Source organism: Tympanuchus pallidicinctus, unplaced genomic scaffold (genome assembly GCF_026119805.1).
Source record: "Tympanuchus pallidicinctus isolate F22 unplaced genomic scaffold, pur_lepc_1.0 scaffold10, whole genome shotgun sequence".
In the NCBI taxonomy this organism is placed as follows: Eukaryota; Metazoa; Chordata; class Aves; order Galliformes; family Phasianidae; genus Tympanuchus; species Tympanuchus pallidicinctus.
The window spans coordinates 4,754,447-4,782,117 of record NW_026294619.1 but is presented as its reverse complement, the minus strand read 5'-3'; the positions used below and the strand labels follow the sequence as shown (position 1 = coordinate 4,782,117).

General features: G+C 43.2%; 1 protein-coding gene across 2 annotated transcripts; it reads left to right on the top strand.

Moving 5' to 3' along the window:
• Window positions 1-10: 10 nt before the first annotated feature.
• On the top strand, window positions 11-16,920 carry LOC128091163 (protein spire homolog 1-like). Of its 2 annotated transcripts, none has more exons than XM_052704164.1 (16): window positions 11-186; window positions 1,876-1,907; window positions 2,369-2,533; window positions 3,281-3,406; window positions 3,680-3,745; window positions 6,337-6,498; window positions 8,516-8,584; window positions 9,105-9,234; window positions 9,682-9,743; window positions 10,991-11,066; window positions 11,602-11,753; window positions 12,545-12,676; window positions 13,985-14,049; window positions 14,859-14,886; window positions 15,271-15,413; window positions 16,507-16,920. In XM_052704164.1, the coding sequence occupies exons 1-16, from the start codon at window positions 18-20 to the stop codon at window positions 16,691-16,693; spliced, it is 1,764 nt and encodes a 587-aa protein (XP_052560124.1). In that variant the 5' UTR covers window positions 11-17; the 3' UTR covers window positions 16,694-16,920. The 2 variants fall into 2 exon arrangements, with proteins under 2 accessions (XP_052560124.1, XP_052560116.1); XM_052704156.1 differs by lacking the exon at window positions 11-186 and adding an exon at window positions 999-1,385.
• The last annotated feature ends 10,751 nt before the right edge of the window (window positions 16,921-27,671 follow it).

The following is a 27,671-nucleotide window of genomic DNA, read 5'->3' as shown; positions in this document are numbered from 1 at the left end:
CGGCGTTCCCAGCGCGCATGGAGCGTTACCGTTTGGGCTGCTCGGAAGGGAGGGTGCGGCAGCTGACGGCCCTTGCGATGCGCTGCGGCGGCAGCCCGTCGGGCGGTGACACAAGTCCTGTTGGCTGTCCTCTGCCATCACGCAATGCCCAGATCCCACAACACAAAACACGGCGATGTGCTTCACGTGAGCAGCAGTCGGCATTTGGGGCGGGGAAGAGGGACTGAGTGTGCGCTCGGGTGCCTGATCCCAGCCCAAGGCCATGGTCCCCTTCGCAGTGCCAAGCTAAAGGCTGAAGGCTTGGGGCAGAGCGGTTGGAACGCTGTGCTGCAGAAAAGGATTTGGAGGTGTTAGCTGACAGCCAGCTGGACGTCAGCCAGCAGTGTGCCCAGATGGCCAAGGCCATCTGCACTCTTGGCTGGTATCAAGAGATGTGCAGCCAGCAGCAGCAGGGAGGTGATGGCCTTTCTGTATGCAACACCGATGAGGCTGCACTTCAAGACATCTCATAGCACCATAGAATGTCCTGGGTTGAAAAGGACCACAATGATCATCTGGTTTCAACCCCCTTCTATGTGCAGGGTGGCCAACCAGCAGCCCAAGCTGCCCAGAGCCACATCCAGCCTGGCCTTGAATGCCTCCAGGGATGGGGCATCCACAGCCTCCCTGGGCAACCTGTTCAGTGCATCACCACCTCTGTGTGAAAAACTTCCTCCTAATCTCTAACCTAAACCTTCCCTGTCTCAGTTTAAAACCATTCCCCCTTGTCCTATCGCTATTTCCTCACGCTTGAGTCAAAGATAAATGTTCACTCACCTACTAGCATTGCCATTAATATATTTTCTGTAGACAACTACATTAAACTGAGTACAAATTTTGACCCATCTCATTATTTTAGAATCCAATTTGTTAAATGCTTCCTGTTTTTTCCTTCAAAGAGGTTTGTGCAAATGCAGATTTAAGTGGTGTCCCTTTAAAAAGCTAGAGTAAAATTGGCATTAGTGTTCACACCTGTGTGTGGCAGAGTGTGTGAGGGAACAAACCTTGAGTCAGAACTGATAAAAGGCTGCTGCCTGAGCATTCTCTTGTCCTGGGAACAAGGCTGTTAAGCTTCCTAGTCTAGTAAAGAGTTGTAAAAATAAACATGGAGTCTCCGTGCTGTGAGCAGAGGGCTGCAAAGGTCTCTCTAGCTGAGATTTTGAGGTGCTTTGAGCACCCTATAAGCGAAGAGCAAGCCTGGGCTATTTGCTTTCAGTGCTGCTGCAGAATGAAAGAATTAGCCCAAGGGCTGTACCCATCACTCCATTCTGTATTCATAAAAGGTCCTGGGAGCATCTTTATTCATGCTGATGGCACTGTTTCCTTCCGGGTGTATCATAAGTCTGGTAAGAGCATAAGTAGCTGTGGATGCCAGGGGTTGTTTCTGTAATTGGTTGAAATTTAGGGACAAAGCGGATGAAAACTTTTTATTTTTCCCTTTCTCTGTATGCTCAGGTTGTTCTCACTATATAGGCTGCTCTTCTGTCTGTACTTTATTCTAAAAGTTTATATATAAGATGTAATGCAGATATGCCTGCTAATTTTTCTGATAAAATTTTTCTGACTGTGGAGTTCATTGCTAGACTCTGCAGGGACAAGAGCGAGTAGTAAAGAATGAAGACAAACATCCATTGCCTTCCTTGTGATTAGATATGTACTAACAAAGGAAAGAAACTAACCAGTGGTACTTAAATTGGGGCTAATGGTCACAGTAAATAAAGGGTATCTTGCACTGCTTGGCAGGGTTCTTGAAAAATAAGCCTGTTTATCTAAAAACTGTTGATCAATGCCTGTGCAGTGATCATCCTGCCCTACCTCCTCTTGTCTCCTTTTCAGATGCTGGCAGCATTCAGCAGTCAGAGGACAAGGTAAGCCTGTGTCTTTGCTTTTGTATACGTGCAGATATAATCCTGCCATGTAGAAAGCCAGCATGGGAGATGCAGGCATCTAGCTGCCTAAAACTGTAAAGGTATTTTCGTTTACTGGGTACTGTGGGTGTGACTGTCCCTGTCATCTGAAAAATGAAATAAAATGTTAGGAGTGAGCTCCAGTAAGACTTTGGGACTGGGAAACAAACAGCGTGCACTAGTGCTGCTACTGTGGAATAGCGTATAGGCTTTTTGTCCTGGTGTCATCATTTAGAGGTTCTAGATAAGGCCTTTTAAAAGTTTAACATAGCTCACTGGGGAGTGTCCCAGGCTACTGGAAGAGCAGTCAGTTGCTTGTTGAGCTCTTCTCACCCTGAGAGATGTACTCAGCCCCGTGGGGCAGCAGCAATAGGGAAGTGAAGGCTGTGGAGTTGTACTGCTTCCTTGGCTTCTGTCTGCAGCTGCTGGAGTACCTGGGAGTGGTGATCTATGAAGCTCTGGACTGGGGAATTGACAGCCAAGTTGAGCGAGAACTGAGTGATCCGCTGGATAAACTGCTGTGCCTCATGTTGAAACTGGATGATGAGGGAATGAAGCCAATAGTCACCCTGCAGGATGTTATCAAGGTTTTATTCTTCTTGCTCAGTAAACACAGCTGCTTTAGAGGAGCTGATGGCTAATCATGCTGACAGGCTGTTTCTGGGGAGTAGCTGGGCAGTTTGTTGGATGGGGGGAAGGTGTAGCTTTTCTGTCAGACCTGGAAGGTTTAAAACCTTTAAGGTGCACTCAAATGTCTATGGAAAAGAAACTAAGGAGGAAGTCTGAACATGGCTCTCACAGCTCTGTCTACAAGGTTCTTCAATATGTAGTCTCCAACAGTAGTGTTCAGTACCTGGAAGACTACAGATCTTGAAACAAGTCACTTGTCCATAATTGGTTGCTGCAAGAGGATTTGAATGCCACAGCTCAAACTAATAGCCCCTCTCAGCCGTAATTTAAGAAAACAAGAAATCGTCGGAGCCCTGGTGTAAGCAGGGTAGGGTGCCAAGGGGGAAAATGAGATGACAAGTGACTCCACCTGCTGTGTTTTGTTGTGGTTTGGAAGCTTTCCCTTCCAGGTACTTATTTCAAAGCACAGCTTGTGGAGATCAGGATATATAAATCACACAAGTACTGAAGTTATTGTAAATATAAGATTTGGCATTTTACTTCTTTGCTCCTCTGCATCTACAGTAAAATAAACAAAAAGATACAAAGGAACAATGAGGAAAATGATTTTTAACCACTGATTGAGGAAAAAAAGGATTTTGCTTTCTTCAACCTGCATGTGTTTTTATTTCAAGATTTCTTTTAAACAGTTCCACTTCTTTCAGGCCTGTGAGCATCACCTGTCCATGCCTTCTGAGGCTACCAGTCATTACAAAATGACCTGTAAGAGTCTTTTTACTGAATTTATTGAACTTCAGAAGCTTGTGTCCATCATCCAGACCTCCAAAGAGGTATATTTGGCATCACCCCTTATCTACTATGCCTTCTACCTCCATAAATTGATCTAGTTATAATTTTTCCATTGCACTAGGAATGGAGTACCTAGCTGATAGTCTGTTTTCATGATATGGAACATTTCTCTTCACCACACTATTTATTGTAACTTGTGAATGTTTGGGTGTTGGGGCCTCTAAGCTTTTCAAGTCACCATTAATAATTTATACTGGATAAACGGGAAAGCACTGGGCAGCTCGATGTGACGACCTCTTCTGCTCACTTCTTAGAGTCTAAAAAAAATGGATGAGGAAGATTTGCTGGAAACCCACGTGCAGAAGAAGGAAAAACAGTGGGTAAGGGATTTCATTCCTTCATTAGAGGAGGTTGGGCTTGTTTGTCTACCCTTGCTCTCTGAGGCTTCCTAGTGACTCCTTTGTTTAAACAAACAAACAAAAATAGAGCTTGAACATCAATTACACTTGTTACATTGTTCAAGAACTTAAGTAGTTAAAGACTTGTCTGCAAAACAAGCTGGGATGTGAACTTGAACTTAAGCTATTTCATGTGTTTACCTCATGTGGATGCTTTTTCTGCACAAAGAGCCTCTTTGTGGTTCAACTTAAACCACTTCTAGAAGTGAAATTGGAGGCACTCTTTGGAATAAGTGTCCACAAGTAGTTACTCATGCTGTTTCTTACTGAAATGAGTCCCACACTCCATCTCCTGGCAGGATTTGATACCTGTCAAAAGGAATCTGTTTCTTTCTGTAGTTGGATTAACAACTCCCAGAAGACTTCCTGTTGGTGGTCAGAGTAAGATGGACTGCATCACTTTAATCACGTGGAGTCTGCTGTTAGTTCAGGGCTGGAGGGGAGGAAAGTAACTCCATCCCTCCTTATGGTTGTGAGCTCCAGCAGCTCGACAAAGGCATGAAGTAGGGTGAGGCTGGAGATGTAGCTCCTACCTTCTGTTTTCTGTGTTACTTGTCCTTCCGTTCTGTCCTTCTCTAAGTCTTGGAATGTGTTTGGGGCAGAGATAGCAACTTATTCTACTCTTTTCCAAGGCCCTACACAGTCAGGGCTCAGTCAGAAACAAATAGCTCTTCTGGCTGGAGCTCTGCCCAGCATAAACAAATGCTCTGTAGTCTGGAGTCTGTGGAGACAAATGGCAAGCCCCGAGAGACTTGTGGACTTGCTCTTTTTGTCTAAATAGCACTTGCTTTGAAGCGTGCTCAAACTATTCGTATGAAAATGTTTGTGAAATGTGTGTTTGGGCATATTCTCAAATTTGTGATCTATTAAAATAAGCTGGCAAGCTATCTTAAACCACAAACTCATCAACTGCTCTAGCACTTTTCTGCAGGGAATACATGAATAAATACATGGGCTTTGACGTGTGGCCTGGAGGCCAGTGTTTTTGGCCTCTGCTCCTTCAGGAGACATGGATTCCAAAAGCAGGATGTCTGTTGCAAATCCTTTGCCTCTAGTTTCCAAGTCCCTCAGCACCAGTTCACTGCATCACTCTGACAAACTCTTGAGTTTAAAATAACCAGGGTGCCGACTTCTGGGATTCCAGATTGGAGCTGAGGCTTTAAGTAGTGCCAAGCAGTTAATGCTGTCTGTGGACCACACTTTTCCATCTTGACTGCTATGAAATGGGCTTTCTGAAACACATACTGCAACCTGATATCATGCAGGGTTGTTTTGTCTGAGCAGAGCTGATTCATATGTGTCACAAGACAATCTTCTGCTTGAAATCTAAGCACCAAGATCTCTTGGGAACAGCTATCTTACCACTTACGATGTTGAAGAGAATGGAAAGTGTTTAATGTTGAATAGGAGACAAACACCAATCTGTTTGCTTAGCTCTTTCTTTGGTAGGACTTTAAGAGATTTGTGTGTGTGTGTTCTCCTACACAATAAATTATGTTAGTCAAGGAGATACAGCTAGTATATGGCTAACATCTGACTACTCTTTTTTTTTTTTTGAAGTGAGATACCACTGTTGCAAAACCCACCTAAAGCAATCCAATTAAATGTCTTTCTTCTCAAAGGCAGCCTACCAGTCAGAGTATACGTAAAATTTTTCTGCTATTAGACCAAGATATCTGAAGGCATAATTTGAGAGAACGCACTTCATCCTGTAAAAGGAAGATGGATATGAATTTAAATCAGAAGTTCTGTTCTGAGGCAGTTTTCTAAAACATGTTGCTTCCTTCTTTACTGTTTATAATACAATCACTTTCATATTCAGTTTGCCTTTGGGAACTAAATAAGCTGTTGACTTTGCTCTTCCGTTACAATGTTGTCTAAACAGGCTATTGAGTGGATTATGTTGTGTGTTTTTTTTCCTGCCTTTAACTTTTGTTGTGCTATCCTACATGCCTGAGAATCCTGTGGAAACAGGTATTAATGCAGGAACTGGATGGGAAGATAGGAGTTATCAGCTTATGTCTCCAGGCTGTAACCACTAACATAAGTTGCTGTTAGAGATTGCTTTCTCTTTGTGTTCTTTGAGTTTGTGGGCTCTTCGACTCTTGGTTTCCAAAAGTTCAGAGGATTTTAATCATAAGGCTTGGGATTTCATTCTCAGTGTTTCCTAGAATGCAATAATATGAAGACAGGAAAGAAGAGGGGGAAACCAAAACAAAAACTCTTCTGGTACATGGAATGCTTGCAGGAAGTACTTCAAGAAGATGAGTCTTAAATACCTGGTAACAAAAAGTGTGTTTTGATGAAGTACATTCATAAAGTTGATGACAAAAATCAGGGATAAACCTGGTACTATGCCCTAATCTTCAAGTGGGTTAAAGGGGACTGTTGAGAACACACTTTGTTTCTGCAAGACTTCAGTTGCTCAGTTTGTCCCATTAACAGAGAGGGAGAGAGTGCTCTGCCATGAGTTCTAGCTAGATGTTGACTTGTTTCTCACTGGATTCTCCTAGGCATCCCTGTGGCCCAGTGTCATCCATGAACTGCAGAATGGTGTAAAGCTGCAGAAGGCCACTGAGCGACCACAGCGTCCCGTCCCTCTGAAAGAATGTACCTACTCCCCTTATGAATTACTTCTAGATGATATTCGGCACAAGAGGTACAAACTTCGGAAGGTGAGTGACTACAGTCAGAGGACGATTTTGAAACCAACTGGTTTCCAAACAGTATTTGTTCTGACTGAAAGGCACTCTTCAGGTCTTTCTCGAAGGTACATCCGATCCAAAAGTGTTAAGAGCTCCCTCTCAGCTACAGCTCAATATCTGATTGTTATGTTTATCCAACCAAACGCTTCATTTCCAGTACCTTTCTAATCTGGGCCAGGCAGACTTTTCTGAAGCTGGATAGCAAGCTTGTTTCCCCTCCAGGTGTCAGTCACTTCCTTCTCCAGTGCAATTAAGCTGCCTTGCACAAAACAACTCCATTAAAGAAACTCTTGCCTGCTCATGCTTTTGTACTCAAGACACTTGTCTTTACAGGCTGCTTGAGTTGTGCCGTGCTTGGCATCTCCTACTGGATTTCTTGCCTTAGCTGCTGTGAGATGTATGAAAATGTAAAATCACTGTGGAGTTAGTGCTCTGCTCAGCCTAAGGCAGAGGCCTGTAGGAGTGTATGCGAGCTACTGCAGGAGCTTAGGCAGGATGGAAAAAAAAAGTTCAACTGCTTCCAGGGCAGCTGTGGTGCTGACTCAAATGGTAAAGGCTTCCAGCAATGTTGATGTTGGTGAAGATGCGCAGATATAGAAATGACTGAGTGCCTCCGAAGGTTTGTGATGCTGTTTACTTGCTGCAGCTTGAGCTGGGAATGATGAGCAGACCTAAAACACTGGCATAAGGCTTTGTGGCATTGGTGTGTTTTGCAAACAGACATCTTGGCAGAACATAAGACACAACTCCAGTTATAATAAAGACCAATATTTTAAAGTGAAAAGTTTGCTTAGCGTGCTAGACATCAACGTTTTTTTCCCTCCTTGCTGGCACTCCTAGAGTGCGGGGGATTCAAATCTTCAGCTCAACACTCATAAAACTCTAACTCTCACTTTTGATTGTGGCGCCAGCCTTCAGATAAGGCTTTAACACTTATCTGGAGACTAATTTGTTCAGAAATACATGAGTAGTAATGGAAAGGAGAAAATACAACTACTCATTTCATTGATACTGCTATGCGTTGTAAAGCACTATGTAGTACAGAAACGTAACTGAAGGTGGCAGGATGAACTGGCTCTTGATTTCTTTTTTCTTTTTTTATTCCCTGTGGTTGACAAGAAGCACAAGCTTCAATTTGAAGCACATTTGTCAAAAATACTGGGAGAAGGAAAGGAGTACTTACTGTTTCAGCCTTTGTTTGAGAAGTCTCTTAAACAAGGATTTCCCCATGTGCAAAGCTACTTTAAAGCTCCTGTAGCAAACAGTGGTCTAATTTTCAAATTAAAGGACAGCTAGTGGTATTTTACTGCACTCTCATGTATTCTGCAGTTGTATGCACAGGGAAAGAAAATGGCATAGCCTCAAAGTAAGAATAAGTGGACAAGGCAGATAAGTTGTACATGTATATATACATTTTTTTGTCCTCTCTACATCAAACACAGGCCTTGATGAGAGAAAAAATCTGCCTCACAAGAATGCCTGCACTGCAGTTCTATCTTGCTATTGTTCCTAGTTTATGTGGGGCTGTAAACCAGTCTCTGGGACTCCAGCTTATGCATACAGCTGCCTGCTGCTACAGTTCTTGTTATGGTCTTCTATGTTCTATGTTAACCTATTCAGTAACTCTCCTCCTTGGAGCTGAGTTATCACTAATGAAAGTATTGTGATCAAGTCCTGACCTTAAAATATGACTACAACATTTTTTTCAGTAGCTTCTTAGAGCATTTTGAGCTGTCTGCTTCCTATGCATGCTCCAAAGGGCCATGCAGGGCTTCTGATCATCTCTTGCCATAGGCAAAGCTGTTTCTACAAAAAACCTCTAAGCAAACTTAATCACTCTACACTTTCCTACTTTTTTTTTTTTTTTTAAATTTCTTCTCCACATTCCTTATTCTCAATATTTTGAGTTGTTCATTGTGCCTCTGAATGAGAAGGTGTGCAAACTGTAGAGAAACTTATTGCTCAAGCACCATTTCTGCTTTTTCAGGTGAACATCGAGCAAAAATGCAAAACCCCCAGCAATGCTGTAGCCACTCCCAAGCCTCATCTAAAACCTGTAGGTGACTTGGTGCTGTATCTAATGATAGCAAAGCAAGATAATTTCAGAGTTGATAGGATGGTTTCTGGGAATACAAATTTATGTTTTAACTACTGGTTTGGATTTAGGAGAGGGCTAAATTGTAATTAATTGTTGGGCAGAACCCGCTGTTAACACATGGGATTAGGAAAATGGGAGGTGGCAAATCTTCAGAGAAAAATTATCAGTCTATTTCCACTGCTGCTACTTCTAGCTGGAGCACTTTGTGGTCCTGAAAGTACTCCTATACTACTTGATGTAGCCTTGTTTCAAATATGAAAGTTGCTGAAATGTTCTTTAACAAACACATTATCTGAAGCTTCTCTCAAGTGCCTCGACAGACAAGAAATGAGGTATGGAAGGCATGATGTAGAGAGCTTAGTGCCCTCTTGAGTGAGAGGTGCTTGTACAGCAGTACCCTTGCTGAAGCTCCAGTTCTGTCACCACTGTCTCCCCACTTTAGCTACTGGCTCTTTGCAGTGCTATGCTCTGCCTGCAGGTGCTGGAGCGGAAGCTGAAAGAGTGTGTGCCATCAGAGCCTACCTTACACAAACAGCTCATGGCAGAAATTAAGCAACCGCAGAAACTTCGATCGTCATCAGCAAGGGAAAGTGGGAGCAGGCCTAAAGGTATCTGCTACAGAGTGACCTTATTTATTATTGAAGTCACCAGACTTCAGTTGTATGCTTGATAAAAATATTGCATAACATATAATGTAAGGGAGGAGGGAATGCAAACTTTGTTTGTAAATGATAAGAATGTTTCTAGAAAACTCTTTGCGGTTTATTACATCTTGAAGATGTTTCAAACTGTGGTTTTTATAAATAGAGAGTTGAATTTGTCAACTGACTTGGAAAGCAGGATTTCAATAATTTCCTAAAACTGAAATATTAAATAACAGGGTAAATATCAAACTCCGATATGTGGGTATAAGGTGTGTTACTTTCTTGCCACAACATAATATCTTACTGTTGCATGTGTATTCTTTCTTTCACTTCCCTCACACCACCCAGAAATGTCTATAATTCCAAATGTTGCCTTGAAATCTCTGAATAATATTTTTTTAACATCCCTAGATGCCAGTGCAGCACTTCAGATCGTGAACACAAGAGCACAGCATCCGAGATCAGGAATTCAGGTAAGGCTTTAAATGAAAGGGCTGAATAAGTATAAACAGTCTATTCTAAGCATTGTGTCTGTACAGATTTGTACCTTAGAACATCAAGTTCAAATCTCAGCGTGAGCAGTCTTGTTCTTCAAAAGTGCACAAACATGATACTGTTTTGTTCATTGGAGTATTTGACTCTACAGAAACTCATGTGATGTTTAAACACTTCTTTTTATGACACGAGTGTGGCTCATAAGTCTAAGGTCTGCTGTTGTCATTAAAACTAGGTATTCTCAAAATCTTGATAAATACAGGAGAAATTTTGGCGCATATTAGCCAAACTCCTCCTTTTACCTTCCAGTGAGGCAACTGATGCTAGATGCGTTTGCATTTCACATGATTTAGTTACAGGAAGCAACTTTACTGGTGAATTCCCACTCTTCTGCCTGGGAAGCAACTGATGGAGCACCATTTTTAAATAAACTGGGCTATGCAGGCTTTGGGTTCTTTAATTTCATAGCCTGATCTTGACTGTGTGGTTCTGGGATTCAGTCTGAGCACAGTCAGAAACTGTATGGAACAGAACTGAAACCCTAACACGTTATGCCTAGCACAGATGCTCTGGCAAACAAACAGGAATCTGTTTTCTGTAAGCATTTGTCTGAAATGCATTTGCTTAACTGAGGAAAATGGATATGAATTAATAAAAGCAGAAAATCTTAGCTATATTTGCACAAGAATGTGCTACTTGTAGGAATATTCACAGCTTGAGAACTATTGGTGTATTATTGTGAACTAGAAAGACCTTCTCTGTGGAGGCTGTAACTTTGTTCTGCTTTTCTAGAGAAGCTAGAAACTATGCTCTCTACATACAGCATTGGGTTTGAGCTAAGTTATTAGTACACTTAACTGTTTTCCAGTTGGTACATGTGAGCCAGAACTAAGAAAAATGGCAAAGCATTCTGAAAGCTGTAAAGAATCTAGTGAAGTTGGTTGCTGACCCATTGAAAATTTGGGACTAAAATCAGCATTGAGCTTGATTGAGGTGATAACAGATGAATCTGAAACTTAACTGGCTTGACTGGAGCTTCCTGTTTAGGGAAAATTTATTTGCAATTGATTCTTGGAACACTAAGTTTCTAAATATTCTACATTGTTTTCTTTCTTTCTCCTACTTCTGAATAAGCCTTGTACTGTTTCTGGTCAATTCTGAATCCTGGGTTTTGTTTAGTAATAGTCTGAGCAAGCTTAAGAGTACCTTGTTCTCTGGTCTACAGGAAATGACTCCAAAGTTGTCTTCCAGCACCCAGCATGCCTCAGCCAGGTCATCAGTAGTGTCCTACAGCAGCACAGGTCAGTGCTGTTTTTGCTATGTGTGTAAACCAGGTGGTGACAAAGTAGTCAGTGGCCTACTGTGCTGCCATAAACTTAGGGCTTACTGTGCTGCAGCTCTCTGATCACTTGAAGGTACTTGACAGAAGAAGCTCCAACACTAAATCATGAGTCTGGGGAGGTGTCCTTAGAAAACCATTCCTCTGCGGTTGACTGATGCTTGTACATCTCCTGCAGCTTCAAAACAATGATAGCGTATCCCAAAAGGCATAATTGAATTCACAGTAAAAACTTAATGAGCCTTTTGAATGTTGAAGTAGAACGCTTGATTATATTAAACTAAATGGTGCTAATGAAGGCTCATCACTTCCTACTGACAAGCATAATTACAGTAATCTCTGCTTTTTATGATCTGAATTAATGGAGTTTGAGAAGGAGAGATGCAGGCCTAGCTGTCTTCAGAAGGCAGTGTCATGCTCTTAACTATTCAACTTTTGGGGGAACATTTAGAGGCTGCCAGCCCATTTTTGTCTGCTGTCTGAAACTTTCTACCCAGGTCTTGCTGCAGATCATACACTTCCTCCCACGAGCACACCCCTGCTAGGAGACCTTCAGCCTAACAGTGTCCTGAATGTTGGCCAGCAGCAGCTGCATCCTTACAGAAGAAGGTCCAAATCTTTAGACACTGGCCTTCAAAGCAAGAAATTTGTAAGTCTGGTATATCAACTGCCAAGCTGTTCTAATATATCTGATGATGATTCCAGTGTGCACCTTGAACCTTGTGTACATGTATTGAACATGTTATGTTGGTTTTATTTAAGCCATATTGTATGCTCAGCTTATGTTGGGATATTATTTTTCACTTGGAGGCAATATAAAACTTGTAGTGTCCTTGGAGGGAGCTGCATTGCTCTTTCTCCCACCCCAGATAAAATTCTAATCTTATCATAACCCTGATCTCTTTGTTCAGCAGCATAGTGGGGGATGCAGGTGGGCAAGGCTCCCCACCTAGACAAAAACTGGTGATCTTGTTGAAAAGGAAAGAAAAAATAGCTGCTATTTGTGTGGGATCAGTGGGTCTTTGGCAAAAGATAAGACAAGAGCATTGTGTTGTGGAGAGAACCTGTACCTTAGGTGAGGAGAGGAAAAGGTACCATCTGTGCTATGTCTGTATCCAAGGGTAGGAGAGTTTCCTGGTGATGGGATTAAATGCTTTGGGGTGGGGGGCAAAGGACATGCTTCCCTAGTGCAGGCTCAGGAAACTACTTGAGTTTTTTACTAAAATCTCAAAAGCTAAAGCAGTATTCCCTGAAGTGTGCTCTACTAGCGACATATACTGTCCATCAGCAGAAGTGAGTTCTGGACAGAAATGTTGCTGAGCCTCTTGGGACTGAGGTTTGAGAATAGCTTTTACAGTGTGTGTGTGTGTGTGTGTGTGTGTGTGTGTGTGTTTGTGTGTGTTTAGCTCTTTCTGATGCTTAACTTCTGTCTTTGGACAGGACTCTTACTTTCCTACTACAAGGCCATCACCTACCATTGCTGAACTGATTGGAACCAGATATGCAATGATAGTGCTGGAAAGGGGAGGCTTTTCCCAAGGAAGTAGTGATGGTGTCTTTCCAAGAGCAAAGGTATGTTTCCTTCTCCTTGTAGAGTGCTGTCCTTGCCTTGATAGAAGCTGCCTGGTTTCATCTCTTAGTCTTGAACTGCTGAGGTACTCTGCCTCAGTTCTTCCTGTTCATGCTGCTGATCTGAGTTTGTCCCTAGGCTGTATAGGATCTTTTAATACTTGTGCTGTGATGGCTTCTAATCAAGCTTAGGCTGTGTAAATTCCCTAAGTAGCAGCCTAGCCTTTGCTTAGTATTTCGTCTGTTATTTCTATGCTAGTTTAGCTGATTGCCGTTCTTGTTGTCCAGCTCTGAATTCACAGAGATACAGACTGCTTCTCTGTGTACCGAATTTCAAAGGCTTTTAATTCAGACTCTTAACACTTGAGTTGTGCTGACCTAAGCCATCCTGCTGAGGGATGAGTATAAAGACTAGAGAGATGAGGGAGGTAGAGAATGCTACAGCACAGGACTGTTGCCTGCCCACTCTGCTTACTTATTCACAGCCTGTTCTAGAGGGCCTGCTTCCACCAGCCCCTCAAGAGCAGAAGTCTTCAGAGAAAGCCCTTTGCAACACAGATGTGAGGAATTTCATGCTGCTAGGCTTTGGGGTCAGCTTCTTGTACTCACTTAAGTAGCAGTATGCACAGAGCCAAAGAGTTCTACTAGCGCAGCTATGATAATTCCACTCCTGTCACAAGAATCCCTGTTTCCTTCTCACCTTTCTTAACCAGTGTTGCTTTAATTTGCTTTCTCTCTGCTTATTCTAAAATGGCTCTCTTATCCCCTTTGTCTTCTCACTGTTGAAGTTTTTTTTTTTATAGCTTTCTCAAGCTCTGCTCCTCAAGATAATATCACTTCTGACTGCCAGCTGTGTATGAATGTTCTTTTTATAAAGTTCAAGAGACTCATCAGCTTCCTTATGACTCACTTATTGCTTCAGGATTGGATTCAAAGTTGCCCTGACTTAATCTCTTTGGGATTGTTGCAGTCTACCTCAAAGAATGTCTCTCTTCTTCCCTCTCTTAACTAGCTACTGTTACGCTATTGCACAATACAGCTATTGTTTGTTCAAGAGCCTCTTTTTGAACTCCTGTTGTCTGGCAGCTGCTCCAAACCTCTGCATCATAAAAACACAGACTTACAAATAAGGCCTCTTTTGCCTTTTTAGCTTTTAATTCCTGTCTCTGCTATCCTTCAATGGATCAGCTATTCTGTGTGGATCTGAAGCCTTGAGAAGGTTAGCTTGTATGCTCGCTCTTTGGCAGGCAGTGGATACTGTTGGTTGAAAGATATTTCCTGTTGGCATTCACAACATTTTCCATTCCACAGATCTGTTTCAGCTGCCATAAGCAGATGTTTCTTAAGTGGCCTTACAGCTGTTACCTCTGCAGCAGGTGAGTGGGTACGAAAGGACTGAATGAGGGTGGAGAGAAGGGTAAAAGAATAGCAGTGAAAATACTCAGAATTCATATGGTAGCAGTCCTTGGATTGGAGTGGGTTCCTTAGCATTTCGGCTTTGCCTTACTACACAAGCTAGGCTGAAGAACGTGGGAAAACTTACCTTGGAAGTGGTATCTCAATATTAACTCCTAGTAATAGCTAGCAATGCCCAAATTTAATGTGCAAGCATAACGCTCAGTTCTTCTCAGCAATCACTGTCTTCATTTTGCTCTGTAGGTTGGATTTTACTTCAGTCAAGGGCTTGGGCAGGTTCTGGAGAGCCTTTTCAACACAACTTTCTATTCAGGACTGGAAAAATGGACTCCAGACCTTGTGCCTGGGGAAAGAATTGGACCTAGTATTATCCACTGATTTGTCAGAGTTCTTCTCTTCATAGGAGAGGAAAAGAGAAATTTCAGGTTCTCCCAGGCTCATTTAAGTCTATTTGAAACAGCAGCAAAGTGCTGCACTGAATACAAGCAATAACTAAACAACCAGTGGTAGTTCAGTAACTCTGTTAGTGAAAATGGTACTTGCATTTGAAGCCTTCAAGCTACAAATGATGATGTGCTTCAGATGACCTAAAAGTACTATAAATACCATAGGAGGGCTGGCTGAACAGAGAACTCTAGACTTGTTCACTTTGCCTTCAAGTGACTTTGCTGCAATCACAAACTGAGACTCTGGATAAGTCCTCCTTAATACAGCACCTGTGTTTACTGAGCTTTTCTCAAACATAATGCTGGGTATTTCTTTTTCTTAGTGTCGTCTGCTGTGACTGCTGCATCAAGGCAAGTCTAGTCTTTACAACAAACATGTTTTTTTCTTTTCTGTTTTCTCTGCACTTCATTTAGTCATATGAAGCTTTCCTTCATCCCATTGGTACCTCAAATCTACCCTCTAGCTTGTTTCTAAGAAAATAGGCAGTAATAGAAGATGGAAAAACAACTAGGAAAGAAAGGCATGTCAGCTGAAACAGCTCTGGTTCCTCTTCCTTTGATCCTATGTAAAGTTGTTGGGATTATTCTGTGCTCTATTTATGCGAGGGTCAGGGAGTTCACTGCATTACTGTTAATCTTCTAAGTGCAGTAATGAATCAACTAAATGCCATGCAATCTTCCTTCTAAGAAGAAAGGTTTTCCTGAGAACTCAGGTGATTTGTGTTGTGATTCTAGATGTCCATGCCCTTCAGAATGTGTGTACATCTTCCACTTCACTTCTTGAAACTTTTGAGACTCTCCAGAGAAGAAGACCCAGCTACTCAAGAGCAGAAGAGCTCGGAGTTGCTGCGTGAAATAGAACAATGGGAGTGTTATAGGTAAGCTAGGACAGATGTATTGTGCTTTTACCTTGAAACATGTTACCAGATACTTGTCAGCAGGTTTGTTTACCTGTGCATACAGCTGCATTATGTAGTCTCGTTCTAGTCAACTGAATATTATACTGAATGACTGGTCTAACTGATCTACAGTTCATAAAAAGTATTGCAGTCAGATGCAGAACATTTCTAGTGGAAGAGTCATTTGTATGAGAATTTCCCAAATTCTCACGGTGTTCCATATCCACGGCAGCTGGGGGTGTTTCCCTGCAATCCATGAGTACCCTATCTATACCTAGAACAGAAATATGTGAAGGGTCCAAGGTGTAACTGACTGAAGAGTAATGCAGCAGATGGTTTTCTTAGTCCTTCTCCAAGCATTCAGACACCTTTTCTATTTATTTATTTTTTTTTTTTTTTGTCCCTGGGAGGGGAATTATTGCCAAATGATTTTTTTGACAGGTCTGAGTAGAAAATACATTGTGAGAATAAGTGCAATATCTAGAACTGGAAGTGTATGTTCTGTTTTCCTCTTTCCAAATCTATATTTGTGTATGTGGTACTGGCTGAACAGGTATCTACTTTCTCTGATATTGTTCTCTAATATAGCCAAAATAGTCACAGCAGTTTCTGGTTCAAATGCTTGTACTTCAGTGTCCAAAAATCAAGCCAGTGTTCATTACAGATGTTAGCACTGACAGTGCCTGGGTCTGGCTCACAATGCAGATGCTGCAGAAGAGTTCTGAGTGACTGTGTTACTGTCATACTTCCAGATGTCAAAGAAACATTGTACAGCATATGCTGTAAGTCATAACCTTGGATGAATCGCAGATATGTTAGCTAGCCCTTCTGTTGAAATACTGTTAGGCTATTATTACAATAGAGAAGTCTCAGTGAATGAAGTTGTTCTGGTGCCTAATAACTTTCCCAAGCGTGGAGATGACTGCTCCATTGAACCCATCCTCTTAGCTAAAATCGTTTAGCAATGTTGGATCAGGTCTTGAGGAAGGGTGGAAAAAATTCAGTATCCTCCAACAGGTACCTGGATTGATTTACTTGCCTTGCCTTCTTTTCCTTTGCTCTCCTGCTCCAGTGTGCCTGTTATTTTGGAGCCCCACGGCCTAGCGCAGCCTCTGTGCTGTCACACAAGGACCATGGCAAACTGGCTGACTGCAGACATTTGTACTCAATGTGAGCATTATCTGTTGAATGTGGCTTCCAACCAGCAGCAGAACATCCCACTCAGGAGAATTTCCCAGTCTTGGACTAAACTGGAATGACTCCGCTTTATATTTTTCCTATCACCTGTTCTGTACCTGAATTAAATTAAACAGCTTTATGCACTTTACTGACATAAAGGCCTGAGTAAAAGACTTTCCTGCTGCTTAGTCTAAGCGGGAAGTACAGTTAGTATTTATGTATTGTAAAGCATTATAAAGCATTGCAATTTTTAGAATTGTTTTAATCCTTTTATGATTCTTTGGGGGAAAATAAATGTTGAAGCACCTTGGCGCCTCTAGTATTCCTCCTTTGCACCTGCAGTTGTCATTGTTCTGTGGCACTGTTTGCATTCATTGCTAAGCAGTCTTTGTCCTCTGTGATGAATATAGGGAACTTTTAAGCTAAAACCTCTGTTTGTGAGAGTCTTGGAAGTGGAACTCTCAGTTATGTGATCACAATGCCATACCTTTTGCAAATAATTCTTCCTTCCTGCTAACTCACTACAAAGCACCTGAACTCATTCCTGTGACACATGTACCATCGTAGTGATGGCTGTAAAGCAGCCTGCTCAATCTGCTTGCTCTGGAATTGCTCCTGATTTGATCTTTATTTATTTATATATATATTTTTTGTGCCAGCTATGCCTTGATAGCAAAGTCTTTCTAGGTCGCTGAAGTTCCTGGTCTATCTTGATGCTTTCACTGTCTGAGAGAGGATAGCTGTTTTGTACAGAATTTTTTTTTTCTTTCTTTATTGACCTACTGCTTTGTAGTAGTGAAACTGAAGTAGTGGAACTACTGCAACCTGTGTAACACTGGAAAAAATTTGGTGAAATCTTTATTTGGTTAAAACCAGAAATGAGATATTTGATAGTATGTTTCTCCTCAAGAATTGCCAGTGTGGAAGGGGATGCAGGTGTTCTGATTTGTTTTCCACAGAATTCTACCTGGTGTGGTTTGCAGAGCCTGGAAAAGACAGTACTGAGGGATACAGTGGACTTGTAGCTGGAATGAGCCATACTAAAGAAAATAATGGCTGAGAAGGGGAAAAGAAGGGCCAGTTCCCCCAGAGAGGGGAAGAAAGACATGTTTAAGCTGAGCTCAAGGTGTGCCTCCAAAGTGCCAGAAGGGTCAATATCTCCAACTGACTTGTGCTGGCCTGACTCTGTTTCCTCTAAATTGCTTGTCTGCAAGCTGCTGCCTACATGCGGGTTTGGACAAGCTCTGCAAGTAGATGAATGCAGAGAGGCTGAAGCTTGTGCTTCCTTTTGGAGCAAATTCAAGTCTTGTTCTTCTTTCAGTCAATTAGGAGGGGTGCAGCCTGCCTGTCCAGGTCCTCTATGGCATCTGCTAATTGCCTCTGCTGGGAGGCACATCCCTATCAGGCAGGTGGGCTCCTTGCGGGCTGCACAGAATGGCAGCCAAGCCACAGCTGTGCTTACTGGCAGGATGGGCACAGAGTGGGGCTGGGGGCATGAGGTACTCTTGGATGCCTGCTGAGTGAGTAGTTAAGGCAGATCAAGAAACGAGCTGAGATCAGCCTGTTTTGATTAATCTGTGGGCTCAAAGAATCTCTCAGAGCCTGGGTGTGGGGAAAAAGCATCCATCGCACTGATGCAGATGATTTATCAGGAGAGCAAAGGCAGTGCTGGGTTCTGTCTCTTGCATGCCTGCTGCAGCGCCATGTGTGCTCTTTTTACTGACTTACCTTTTTACTACCTTGTGATCATGAGTGTTGTGAAATGCTCTCATGGCAGAGCAAATGGGCAAAAGGAGGAGGGGGATTGAAGGTGCATGGTAGCCTGACCTTTGCTGCTCAACCCTGATCTACTGAACTGTTAGAAAGGCCTGAGTTTTTATCACTCCTCTGCTTTCATGGTTGTGTTGCCCCCGGAAAGGCTAGTAAAGCCCTTCTCCCCTGCATAGGAGTGACCTCTACCCTTTCACAAATTTTGGCTTTCAACCACTGTTCTTGTCAATGACAAAATGTGCTGTTTTGTGGGAGCATGCTTACTAGAAGCATCCATTTTTAATTTTTTTTTGAACACAGCGAGAGGAGACTGCTCATCCCCTCTGTACTTCTTTCTTCCCCTGATCAAGGCAGCCCTTTGCAGGGAATGCTGACTTGGCTTTACCTGGGAGCTACAGGGTGGAGCACACAGGGAGCCTGAAGCCAGAGTGGGAGACGCCCAGGTGGAAAAGGCCTGGGACCCAACCTCAAGGGCACTGAGAGCAGCGTTTCTGAGGGAGATGGGGGTGACATCATAGAAGCCATTCTTTTTGGGAGTCCTGGAATTTGATGGTATGGAGGAATGTATTCCTGTGAGAACAAGGCAGGACTTCATCTGTTTTCTAATTTCTTACTGGTTCCTCTCAATGTATAGGCTAGAGCTTCCGTTCCCTGCTCATAGTTAATGAGTCTAGTTGTTAGTGTTCTGTACCAGTGACACATACCTTTGGACATGGGGACCTTTTGGTGCTTACAGACTGCTGCAGAAAGCACTTTGTTTCCAAGCTCTGACATTGGGTGCCTTCATGCATTCCCCTAAAGCACAACTGCAGCCCTTAGTCCCATCCCGACGTGGGGAAAGAGGTCTAATTACTCCACCTAGCAAAGGCAGGAAGCTTTTCTTTAAAGAGAGAAGCTATGGTTAGCGCTGAATGCAGCCACCCAGTGACGCTTCAGGCCTGTTACCCAAGGCACGGGGCTTCTGAGGCTGAAGGCGGCGGCGAGCTTCCAGGAACGGCCGGCCTTCCAGGGGCGGCGCGGGCTCGCCCTTGGGTCCCGCCGCCTCGCCAGGGGGCAGCCTCGGGCCGTGCCGCCGCCCCGCCGTGGGGGTGGGCGCTGCGGGCCTCGCAGGGTGCTGCTCATCTGGGTCAGGCTTAAGTTTTGTTCTTCTATCAGAAAGGGTAAGGGGGGAGGAGGATATTTTTATATATGAAGCAAAAGTGGATACGGTGTTGGACTGGATTAGAATTAAAAATTGTTTGGGCAAACTGGGGAAATGGTCTGGAAGAAGCCATCAGCCGATTGCTGGGTGAGTGGAAAGTCTTACGCTGCAGCAGCAACACAGCTCCTCAAGGACCAAGTATTGGTTAACAAGCAGTTCTTCAGGAAAAGGATCAAATGCTGAGTGCAAGTCAGCTATGTCACAGTGTTGAGGTGATGGAAAATGAGAAGAGATGTGGCGTAATTGGATCCAGCACAGAGGAGAGCAGGGAGAACAGCTGGAAGCCAAGGAGCCATTACCTGCCGTGAGAGCTTGAAAGAACTGAAATACCCAGCCCAAAGGAGGGGAGAACTGAACTCTACAAGCACATAAAAGCACACAATCTTTACTCCTCGTTTGTGGTGGAGGAGGGAAAAAAGAAAAAAGAAAAAAAGAAAAAAAAAAAAAAAAAAAGGAAAAAAAAAAAAACCAACAAGGCTTAAATCACAGCAGGAAAGGCTCAATTTAGATGTTAGGAAAAACTTTCTAATGACAGGGGTAATAAAGAATAGACTGCCTGGGGAGCGGAGAGCTCTAAGATCAAGTTCGGCAACATCTGTCAGAGATGCCCGAGCCCTAGGTGATCCTGCCTTGGGTAAGAGGGATGGACTGGTCTGACCTTTCGAGGTCCCTTTCAGCCCTAATTTTTCAGTGGTTCTGCGGGCTGACATTAATCTTCTTAATGGTATTCAAACAGTCAGCAGCTTCTCTTAAGTAACTGCTAGCAAGTCTCTTCTCTTGCCTGCAGTTTAAAATTAGCTTAATTTCCATGCATCACTTTCACCCCGCAGCTCCCAAAGTCCTGCACAGCCAACCAGCAACTGAATTCGTTGACTGCTTGTCAGTACTTTGCTCGTGGCGCTATACATATCCAACAAGAAAAAGAAGAAATGGGAATGCCCGGTCAGTACCTGTGCCTTCAGAGGGAGGGCAGCCTCCTTTCCTGTCTCTGTATGTGGGAGATACAGTCCGTGTTCTTGTGACAGCCTGAACTTGCGTGCAGCCATTTCAGTGCCTGTCTGTGCCCTTCCATGTCGCCCACAGCTTTTATAGGGAGATTCCTGTGCCCTGTTCTGGCCCTAGATGAGGAAGGAACTGCCTCTTGCAATGGCTGGCTTCTTCCTGAAAGGAGCTGTGTTGGACATAGTTTAGTGGGCATAGTGGTTATGGGTTGGTGGTTAGACTAGATGATCTCAGTGATTTTTTGGGGGGCAGGTGATCTCTGCCCCAATCGAGGAAGGTATCCAGTGGGGAGCTGGCTTTCTGTGTGAGAATGTGTCCTTACTACATACAAAATTGACTGAAGTTTGTCATCAGTCAGCAACATAGCAAGAGGAGGAGAAAACACTAAAGCCTTGTAATCCTTGTCTAGTAAGCACAGTCCTTGGAAAGCAGAAGAACCTGTCCTGAAGGCAGGGATGCTTGCGAGATTGTTAGTTATTTGCTTAAAACAGAAAATATGATTTTTCTACAGCTAAGGAAAAACCGTCTCTAATGAAAGGGGGAACCACAGGTATCTTATCTACCCACAGAGAAACAGTCACAGCTTTTACCACTAATTTTCTTCAGTGGTTTTCACCAGCTGAGATAATTATGGGGCTGATACCCAGGTCTTTACATTTGCTTTTGTCAACAGACCAGGGGCTGTGCTATATTCCTGCTACTGGTAAGTCTTAAGAGTGTTATTTTATACGTGGGAGTAGTGTACAAAGAATTGGAGCAGCCATTGCAGCAGCAGGTTGGAACACAGGGTCTTTCACTCAGCTTTGAGCACCTTCTTCCAGACTGTGTTGCCAGCTTGCAGACATGGTGCGGAGGGCCTGTTATTTATATGCATAATAAAACACTACCTGAATGCACCTGGAATCCTACCTTTGAGCAACAGTAACACTCCAGTGACTTCATTTACAGTTATTTTACTTTTGCTTTTCTTGATGCTCGGAAGGAGAGTTTCAGGTGTGTTTCCCTTTAACGAAAAATACTCTGAAATATGCATATTTTACAGTAGGTTGTGCTTTTGTAGAGTCTGTATCCTGAACTATATAATAGAGTCTCTGTGCACAAATTGTACGAAGTCAGCTCCACTCCAGTGAAAATGTATTTATCAGAACTGTGTCAGTTTGAAGGAAACTTTCTAAATGAGACCTTAAATTTTTAAACGAATTTTTGGAACAATTCAAATACAGCAAGCTCCAAAGTTCCTCACAGGTTAAGGGCAAAGCAAGCTACTTCCATGCTGTGGCTTGGGAAAGCTTTTTTGAAGTGCATTAAGTATCATAATCTTTTGTGAGATATTCTGAACACAGCAGTATCCCACAACATTTATAAGTAGGATGAGATTAGCCACCCAAAATGCAAGTTTATTCGAATGAAGCAATTTATATAAAGTACAGTGGGATATTCCAAGATAAGAGGGAATTGGGAATTTCTGTTTTCTGAGCAGACACTAACACCACCTGAGGAGCCCATGTCCAGCTATAGCTGAACGTGCTTCATTTTGGGTGCTACAGACTCCAAGGTTTTCTGTTTCTGTACTGCTGCCAGCTGTAGCAAGCTTGATCTCTGCTTTGCTCCAGAGTTAGAGCCAGACTGCATGCTAACACAGTATGGCTGCAGGCCTTTTTGGTGTTTTTACTCTGTGGAGTTTTTATGAGACCATATCTGTCAAACGTATGTGTGAAGATAAATCAAACAAGCACAGCCACGGCTATTAAATAAATGTGAAATCTGAGTGGCTTCCACCAGTCCCTCGGTCCCTCCCCCCCAGCTGCCATGTGTGCTGAGTGTTTTACAGAAACAGGGGGGTGAGGGATGGCTGGTTATGGGAAAGGGAAAGCAGAGGAGAGGAATTCCTGGGAAAAGGGCTGGTTTCCTTGTAGGGGGAAGCAGAGAGTTACAAGACGGATTTGGGGCCACGCTACTGAAAGATTTCGATCAGGAAAGAGCCTGTTTGGGATTTTTTATGACTTTTGGAGAATTAGGGGCTCAACATTCCATCAGGGATGTTGTCTGACTGCTCTCACGACATCCACAGTGCAGAGAAGAGAAGCTTTCAGCAGAGGAGGTGAGAAGGTGCACTGAGCACAATTGTGATGAGTCAGTTGGTCTCGGACCATATCTGGAGATAATGAGTGAGTGCCAAAGCATGAGAAGGACACCCATGTGCTACGTGCCTCAAGACTGTCCTCTCCTGTGGAATAGAGTTATCTTGACCTGATCCCCACTCGATTCTTTTCCTCATTCCCTAATCTGTGCTTCTGCTGGGAGAAGGCTGGTCTTTCCGAGGTCAGGGTTGAGGTTGCTGTCAAGTCAGAGAGGGCAAGGTCAGACTCAAAGCTAGCTGGCTGTACCAAAGCTATCCCATGTAGGGAGAGGGCCTTGCAGTTTCCAAAGCCATCAATCTCCTCCCCACTTTCACCAGCTATTCACCTCTTCCAGTTTTAAGTGGAAGAAAATACAGCCGAGCTCTTCAAGCCCTTGTGTTTAGCCTCCAAGAGCTGCATTCTTGCTCTCAAGTGGTCAGTCAGTGAAAGAGAATAGCCAATATATCACTCTCAGCGTCTTTATTTGCAAGTTGAAGTTGGATCAACAATGTATCTGAAGGCTACTGTAACCAGGAAATGATTCTTCTGATTTCTGACAATGGGGCCACTTCTGCTACAAAGAGAGCATTTGTCATTTCCCCCTGGATGCACCGCAGTTTGGCTGAATGTGCTCGTTTACATGAACACTTGGTACATAGGCAGAGAGCATCCTTGCGGGGGAGACAGGGCCCAACAGGAGACAAGGCCAACAACTTGTGTAGTAATGTAGCATGTAATGTACTGTGCTCGTGCCTAAGGTGAAGCAGGAGGTACAGCACTGTGATGTGTTCTGGATGTGGCCTATAAAGCAGAAGTGGGAGAAAAGGAGTATTTGAGCTAGCTCCTACATACGTGAAACCATTGCTCTGCTATGGAACTGGAGTGCTGGTTAATGCTGGAAGAGGGTTTGAGCTATAGGAGTATAATCTGCTGCACATATGTTTTGTGAAGTCTCCTGGTTGTCGTGGTCTGTACACATCACCAGTGTTCAGTCAAATGAAAGTAAATATTCAGAGATGGTGGTTTTTTGCCAATGGAAACATGAAAGGAAATAGAAGGCTTGTGCTTTCATGTGCATTTCTGATGAGTTGCTAATGCAAGGCAAAATTATTAGTAGAAATAATTAGCAACAAATGTGAGACTACCATTCAACAAATGACCTACTAACACCCAGAAGGCCAGGAAAACACTTAAAACTAATCTTTCTTCCATTGAAAGCGAGTCATTCAGATGGAGCTCAGTGTGCTTGTAGGGCCAGGTTGCTTAGCTGACATACATTCTTAGTTGATGTGCCGGTACTTTTGCCTTCATTGAAACCTAAATTTAGTTGAGCTGAACATCTTGCCCTACATTTTCTGTTGGTTGCTATTGATGTTAAATGTTTAAGGGGCTAGATTCTCATTTAATGTTGGGGTTGAGTTTATTGTTTTCTTTTAAGAGTGTGCTGTAGCTCTCAGTTCACAGAGATTCAGCTATCACTTACCATCTGAAATGCTGAGTCTCTGCCCTCACATCAGTGGGGAACAATTTCCTTTTGATCACAAACAACAGAAAGCACAATTCAGAGGTCCTGAAGTGCTTGGTTGTCCGGGCGGAGTATAGATTGCAGTTTGCATTTGGGATGGAATACAGAAAAAAAGTGGTGGTCATCTGATTGCACTGATATGCCTGCAACTTACCTTTGCATATGAACACTCTCTAATCTGCCATCCAAGGATGATACACAGGTTTATAATATGTTTTAATCTTAAAAGCATGGTTCCCCATAGTGCAATTCTGAACTTATTAGTGCAGGTATTTATTGGAACAGAAGTAACACAGCAGTGCATGCAGACCAGGATAACTTTTAGTTCTCTGCCTCTTAGTTTATTCTGCCTGTCTCTCCTTGTGGTCACCAGTAATCTTCTGTTTACATTGCTGCCCTGTAACCAGTGCAAGAACCTTGTAAAGATCAGACTAGAGATGCAGATTGTCTTTGACATATACTGTGATGCCTGTTGTGAGAAAGAAATAAAAACAAACACCTCACACTGGGATCTGCACAATGCTGTAATGCGTACACAACATAGATGCTTGCCTTGGGTTCCAGACTTGCCACCTTTCCCCTTGCTTTATCCAGAGGAAATTGGTGCTGGTTACTGAGAAAATGTGAATGCAAGCCACTGGTTTCTCTCCTCCTGTGGGCATAAATCACTGCTTCTGTCACCACTTGTGGCTCTGACTATAGGGAGCTTCTTTTTGCAGCAGCAAGAGCTTTTTCACCCACCCCATCATACCCAATGGCACTGGGAGCAGCAGGCCCTACTTTCCAGCTTTTGTAGTGCTCTCCGGCCTGCTCTTGCCTCCTTTCCTCCCTGTAGTGTGGACTGGCTCTCCCCACTCTTCAGATGTGCAAAAAGGTCAGAGGCACCTACTGCAGTGATGTGACTATGCAGAGAGAAAGTGCAGAGGGGGAAGGATGTTTACAGAGTGCAGGCTGAGGAAGGGCAAAGAGAAACTTCTTGGTGTACTTCCCCACCTGCCAGACCCACTGAATGGTTACAGCAAGGTCCTCCATTTTGGATCGATCATTCCCAGCCTCCCCCAGAAGAGGCACTGAAATCTCTGTTCTCCCTCCAGATCCCTGAGGCCGGACACTTATGTCATTCCTGTCAGCTATCCAGCCTGTTCTTCAAGCATTCCACTCACAGAGGCTTCACAGCTGGATACTTCATGCATTACTTCCATCTATTTGCCCCTATTTAGTTTCATAACATCAACCCTGAATCCTTCTTACAGTTTAAGCCTGTTGTGGTTTCTTAACACTTCCATTGTAGGCCAGTTGAACAGATCAGCACCTTTCCCCCTTTGTGTCAACCTTAAGGCATCTTGTGCTTCTTGTTGGTCTTATTTTCTTAAAGCTAAACTACACCAATTCTTTCAGGTTTTCCTCACAGATTGTATTCTCTAGATTTCTAATTATTATTCTTGTTTTCTTCTAGACTATATCTGATTAGGCCACTTTTTTTTTTTTTTTTGTCTTTTCCAAGAGTATAGCAATGATGACAAACACCTCAGGTTTTAATCTGCTCTAAACCTCAGCTCCAGTAGTTCCATACCCGTATTTGTGTCGTCAGTTATTCCTTAGTGTAGAGTCTTTCATGGATTCCTACTGTGTCCTTTCTTTTTTCTTCCCGACTCTCTAATTCATGAAGCTGTTTTATAAAAAAAAGTTCTGTTCCTGTCTTCAGTGCACTTGCAGATCCTTTCAGCTTTGGGTAAATTTAATCATTTTTGTTCCAGTTCAGAGTCCATAGCCCTAGCTGATGGGAGTCAGACTCAGAGAGAAACCTGTGGATGTCTATTCAATGTGTTCCTGTACTGGAGAGCAGAGCCCTATTCTCAACCATCTGGGTACCAATACTTTATTTGCTCTGCAATCAATAGACCATGCATTCCTTGCTGGTTTATGAGAATTTCAGGCAAGCTAGTGTCTAAAGACTTAACAAATAAAAATACTAACATCTGCTTCTTCTTACTGGCCTATGAGGTCTGTCTCCTTGTTTTAAAAGGAAATTAGATGGGTTTGTCAAGACTAGACTGTGAAGCTAATATTGGTTTTTGCTCATCCTGTTACATTCCAGTTTCTTACAAATAGATTTTTTATTATTCATTCCAGAATTATTTCCTGTAAATGAAATTCAATTCACTGGTCTATAATTCCTCAGCTCCTTTTTTTTTTTTTTTTTTTTCCATAGACTTTCTGATTTTGGCTGTCCTTGCTTTTGCTATAATTGTATACTAATTCTTAGTAATCTAGCTTGGATTCCACTCTTTATGCATAACTTTCTTGTTCTTGAGGCCAACAACAGCATTCTAGTCAAGCTGGCCTTTTCTTGTACTCCTTTTCCTTTCTTTGAACTGATGTAGAGCTTGCTACTTTCTTCTCCCAGGAACAAGATGGCTGCAAAAAAATCTCCTCTTACTATAAAACCCTGGGCTGTGGTTGGAATCTGCTGTTGCTTCTTGGCTTGATGGTTTGCAGGCTACTTGTCAATGGGGGGCAACCTACATCTAGTGACCTGTCGATCACCCTATACTGTTGATGCTCATGTTTTCTCCCTGAGTTATATGAACGACAGTGTTTCACCTGGCAGATGCTCTGAAAGGTGCTGAAACAACTGAAAGGTGATGGAACAAAATATTCTGGATGCCATCTCCAAGCATTTGGAAGAGAAGAAGGTTATCAGTAATCAACGTGTTCCTCAAGGGGAAATCATACTTGACCAACCTAATAGCCTTCTATGATGTCATCACTGGCTGGTAGATGGGAGGAGAGCAGTGGATATTCAGTGGACGTTGTATACATTGACTTCAGCAAGGAGTTTGACACTGTCTCCCACAACACCCTTGTTATGAAACTTAGAAAATGTGGGATAGATGAGGAGACAGTGAGGTGAATTGAGAAGTGGCTGACTGGCAGAGCTCAGAGGGTTGTCATCAGTGGTTGGAGGCCTGTAACTAGCAGTGTTCCCCAGGGGTTGGTGCTGAGTCCAGTCCTGTTCAACATCTTCATCAATGACCTGGAAGCAAGTTTGCTGATGATACAAAGCTGGAAGGATTGGCTGATACACTGGAAGGCTGTGCTGCCATTCAGTCTTTCACATGGACAGACCGGAGAGTTGGGCAGGGATGAACCTGATGTGGTGTAACAAGAGCAAGTGTAGAGTCTTGCACCTGGGGAGGAATAACTGCATGCATTAGGAGCTGACCTGCTGGAGAAAAGCTCCGCATGGAAGCACCTCGGGGTCCTAGTGAACAACAGGTTGGCCATGAGTCAGCAGTGTGTCCTTGTGGCTGAGAAGTGGGGTGCATTAAAAAGAGCAGGACCAGCAGATCACAGAAAGTTCCATACTAATATGCAGAAGAACTACTTTATGGTGACAGAGCACTGGAACAGGTTGCCCAGAGAGGATGTGACATCTC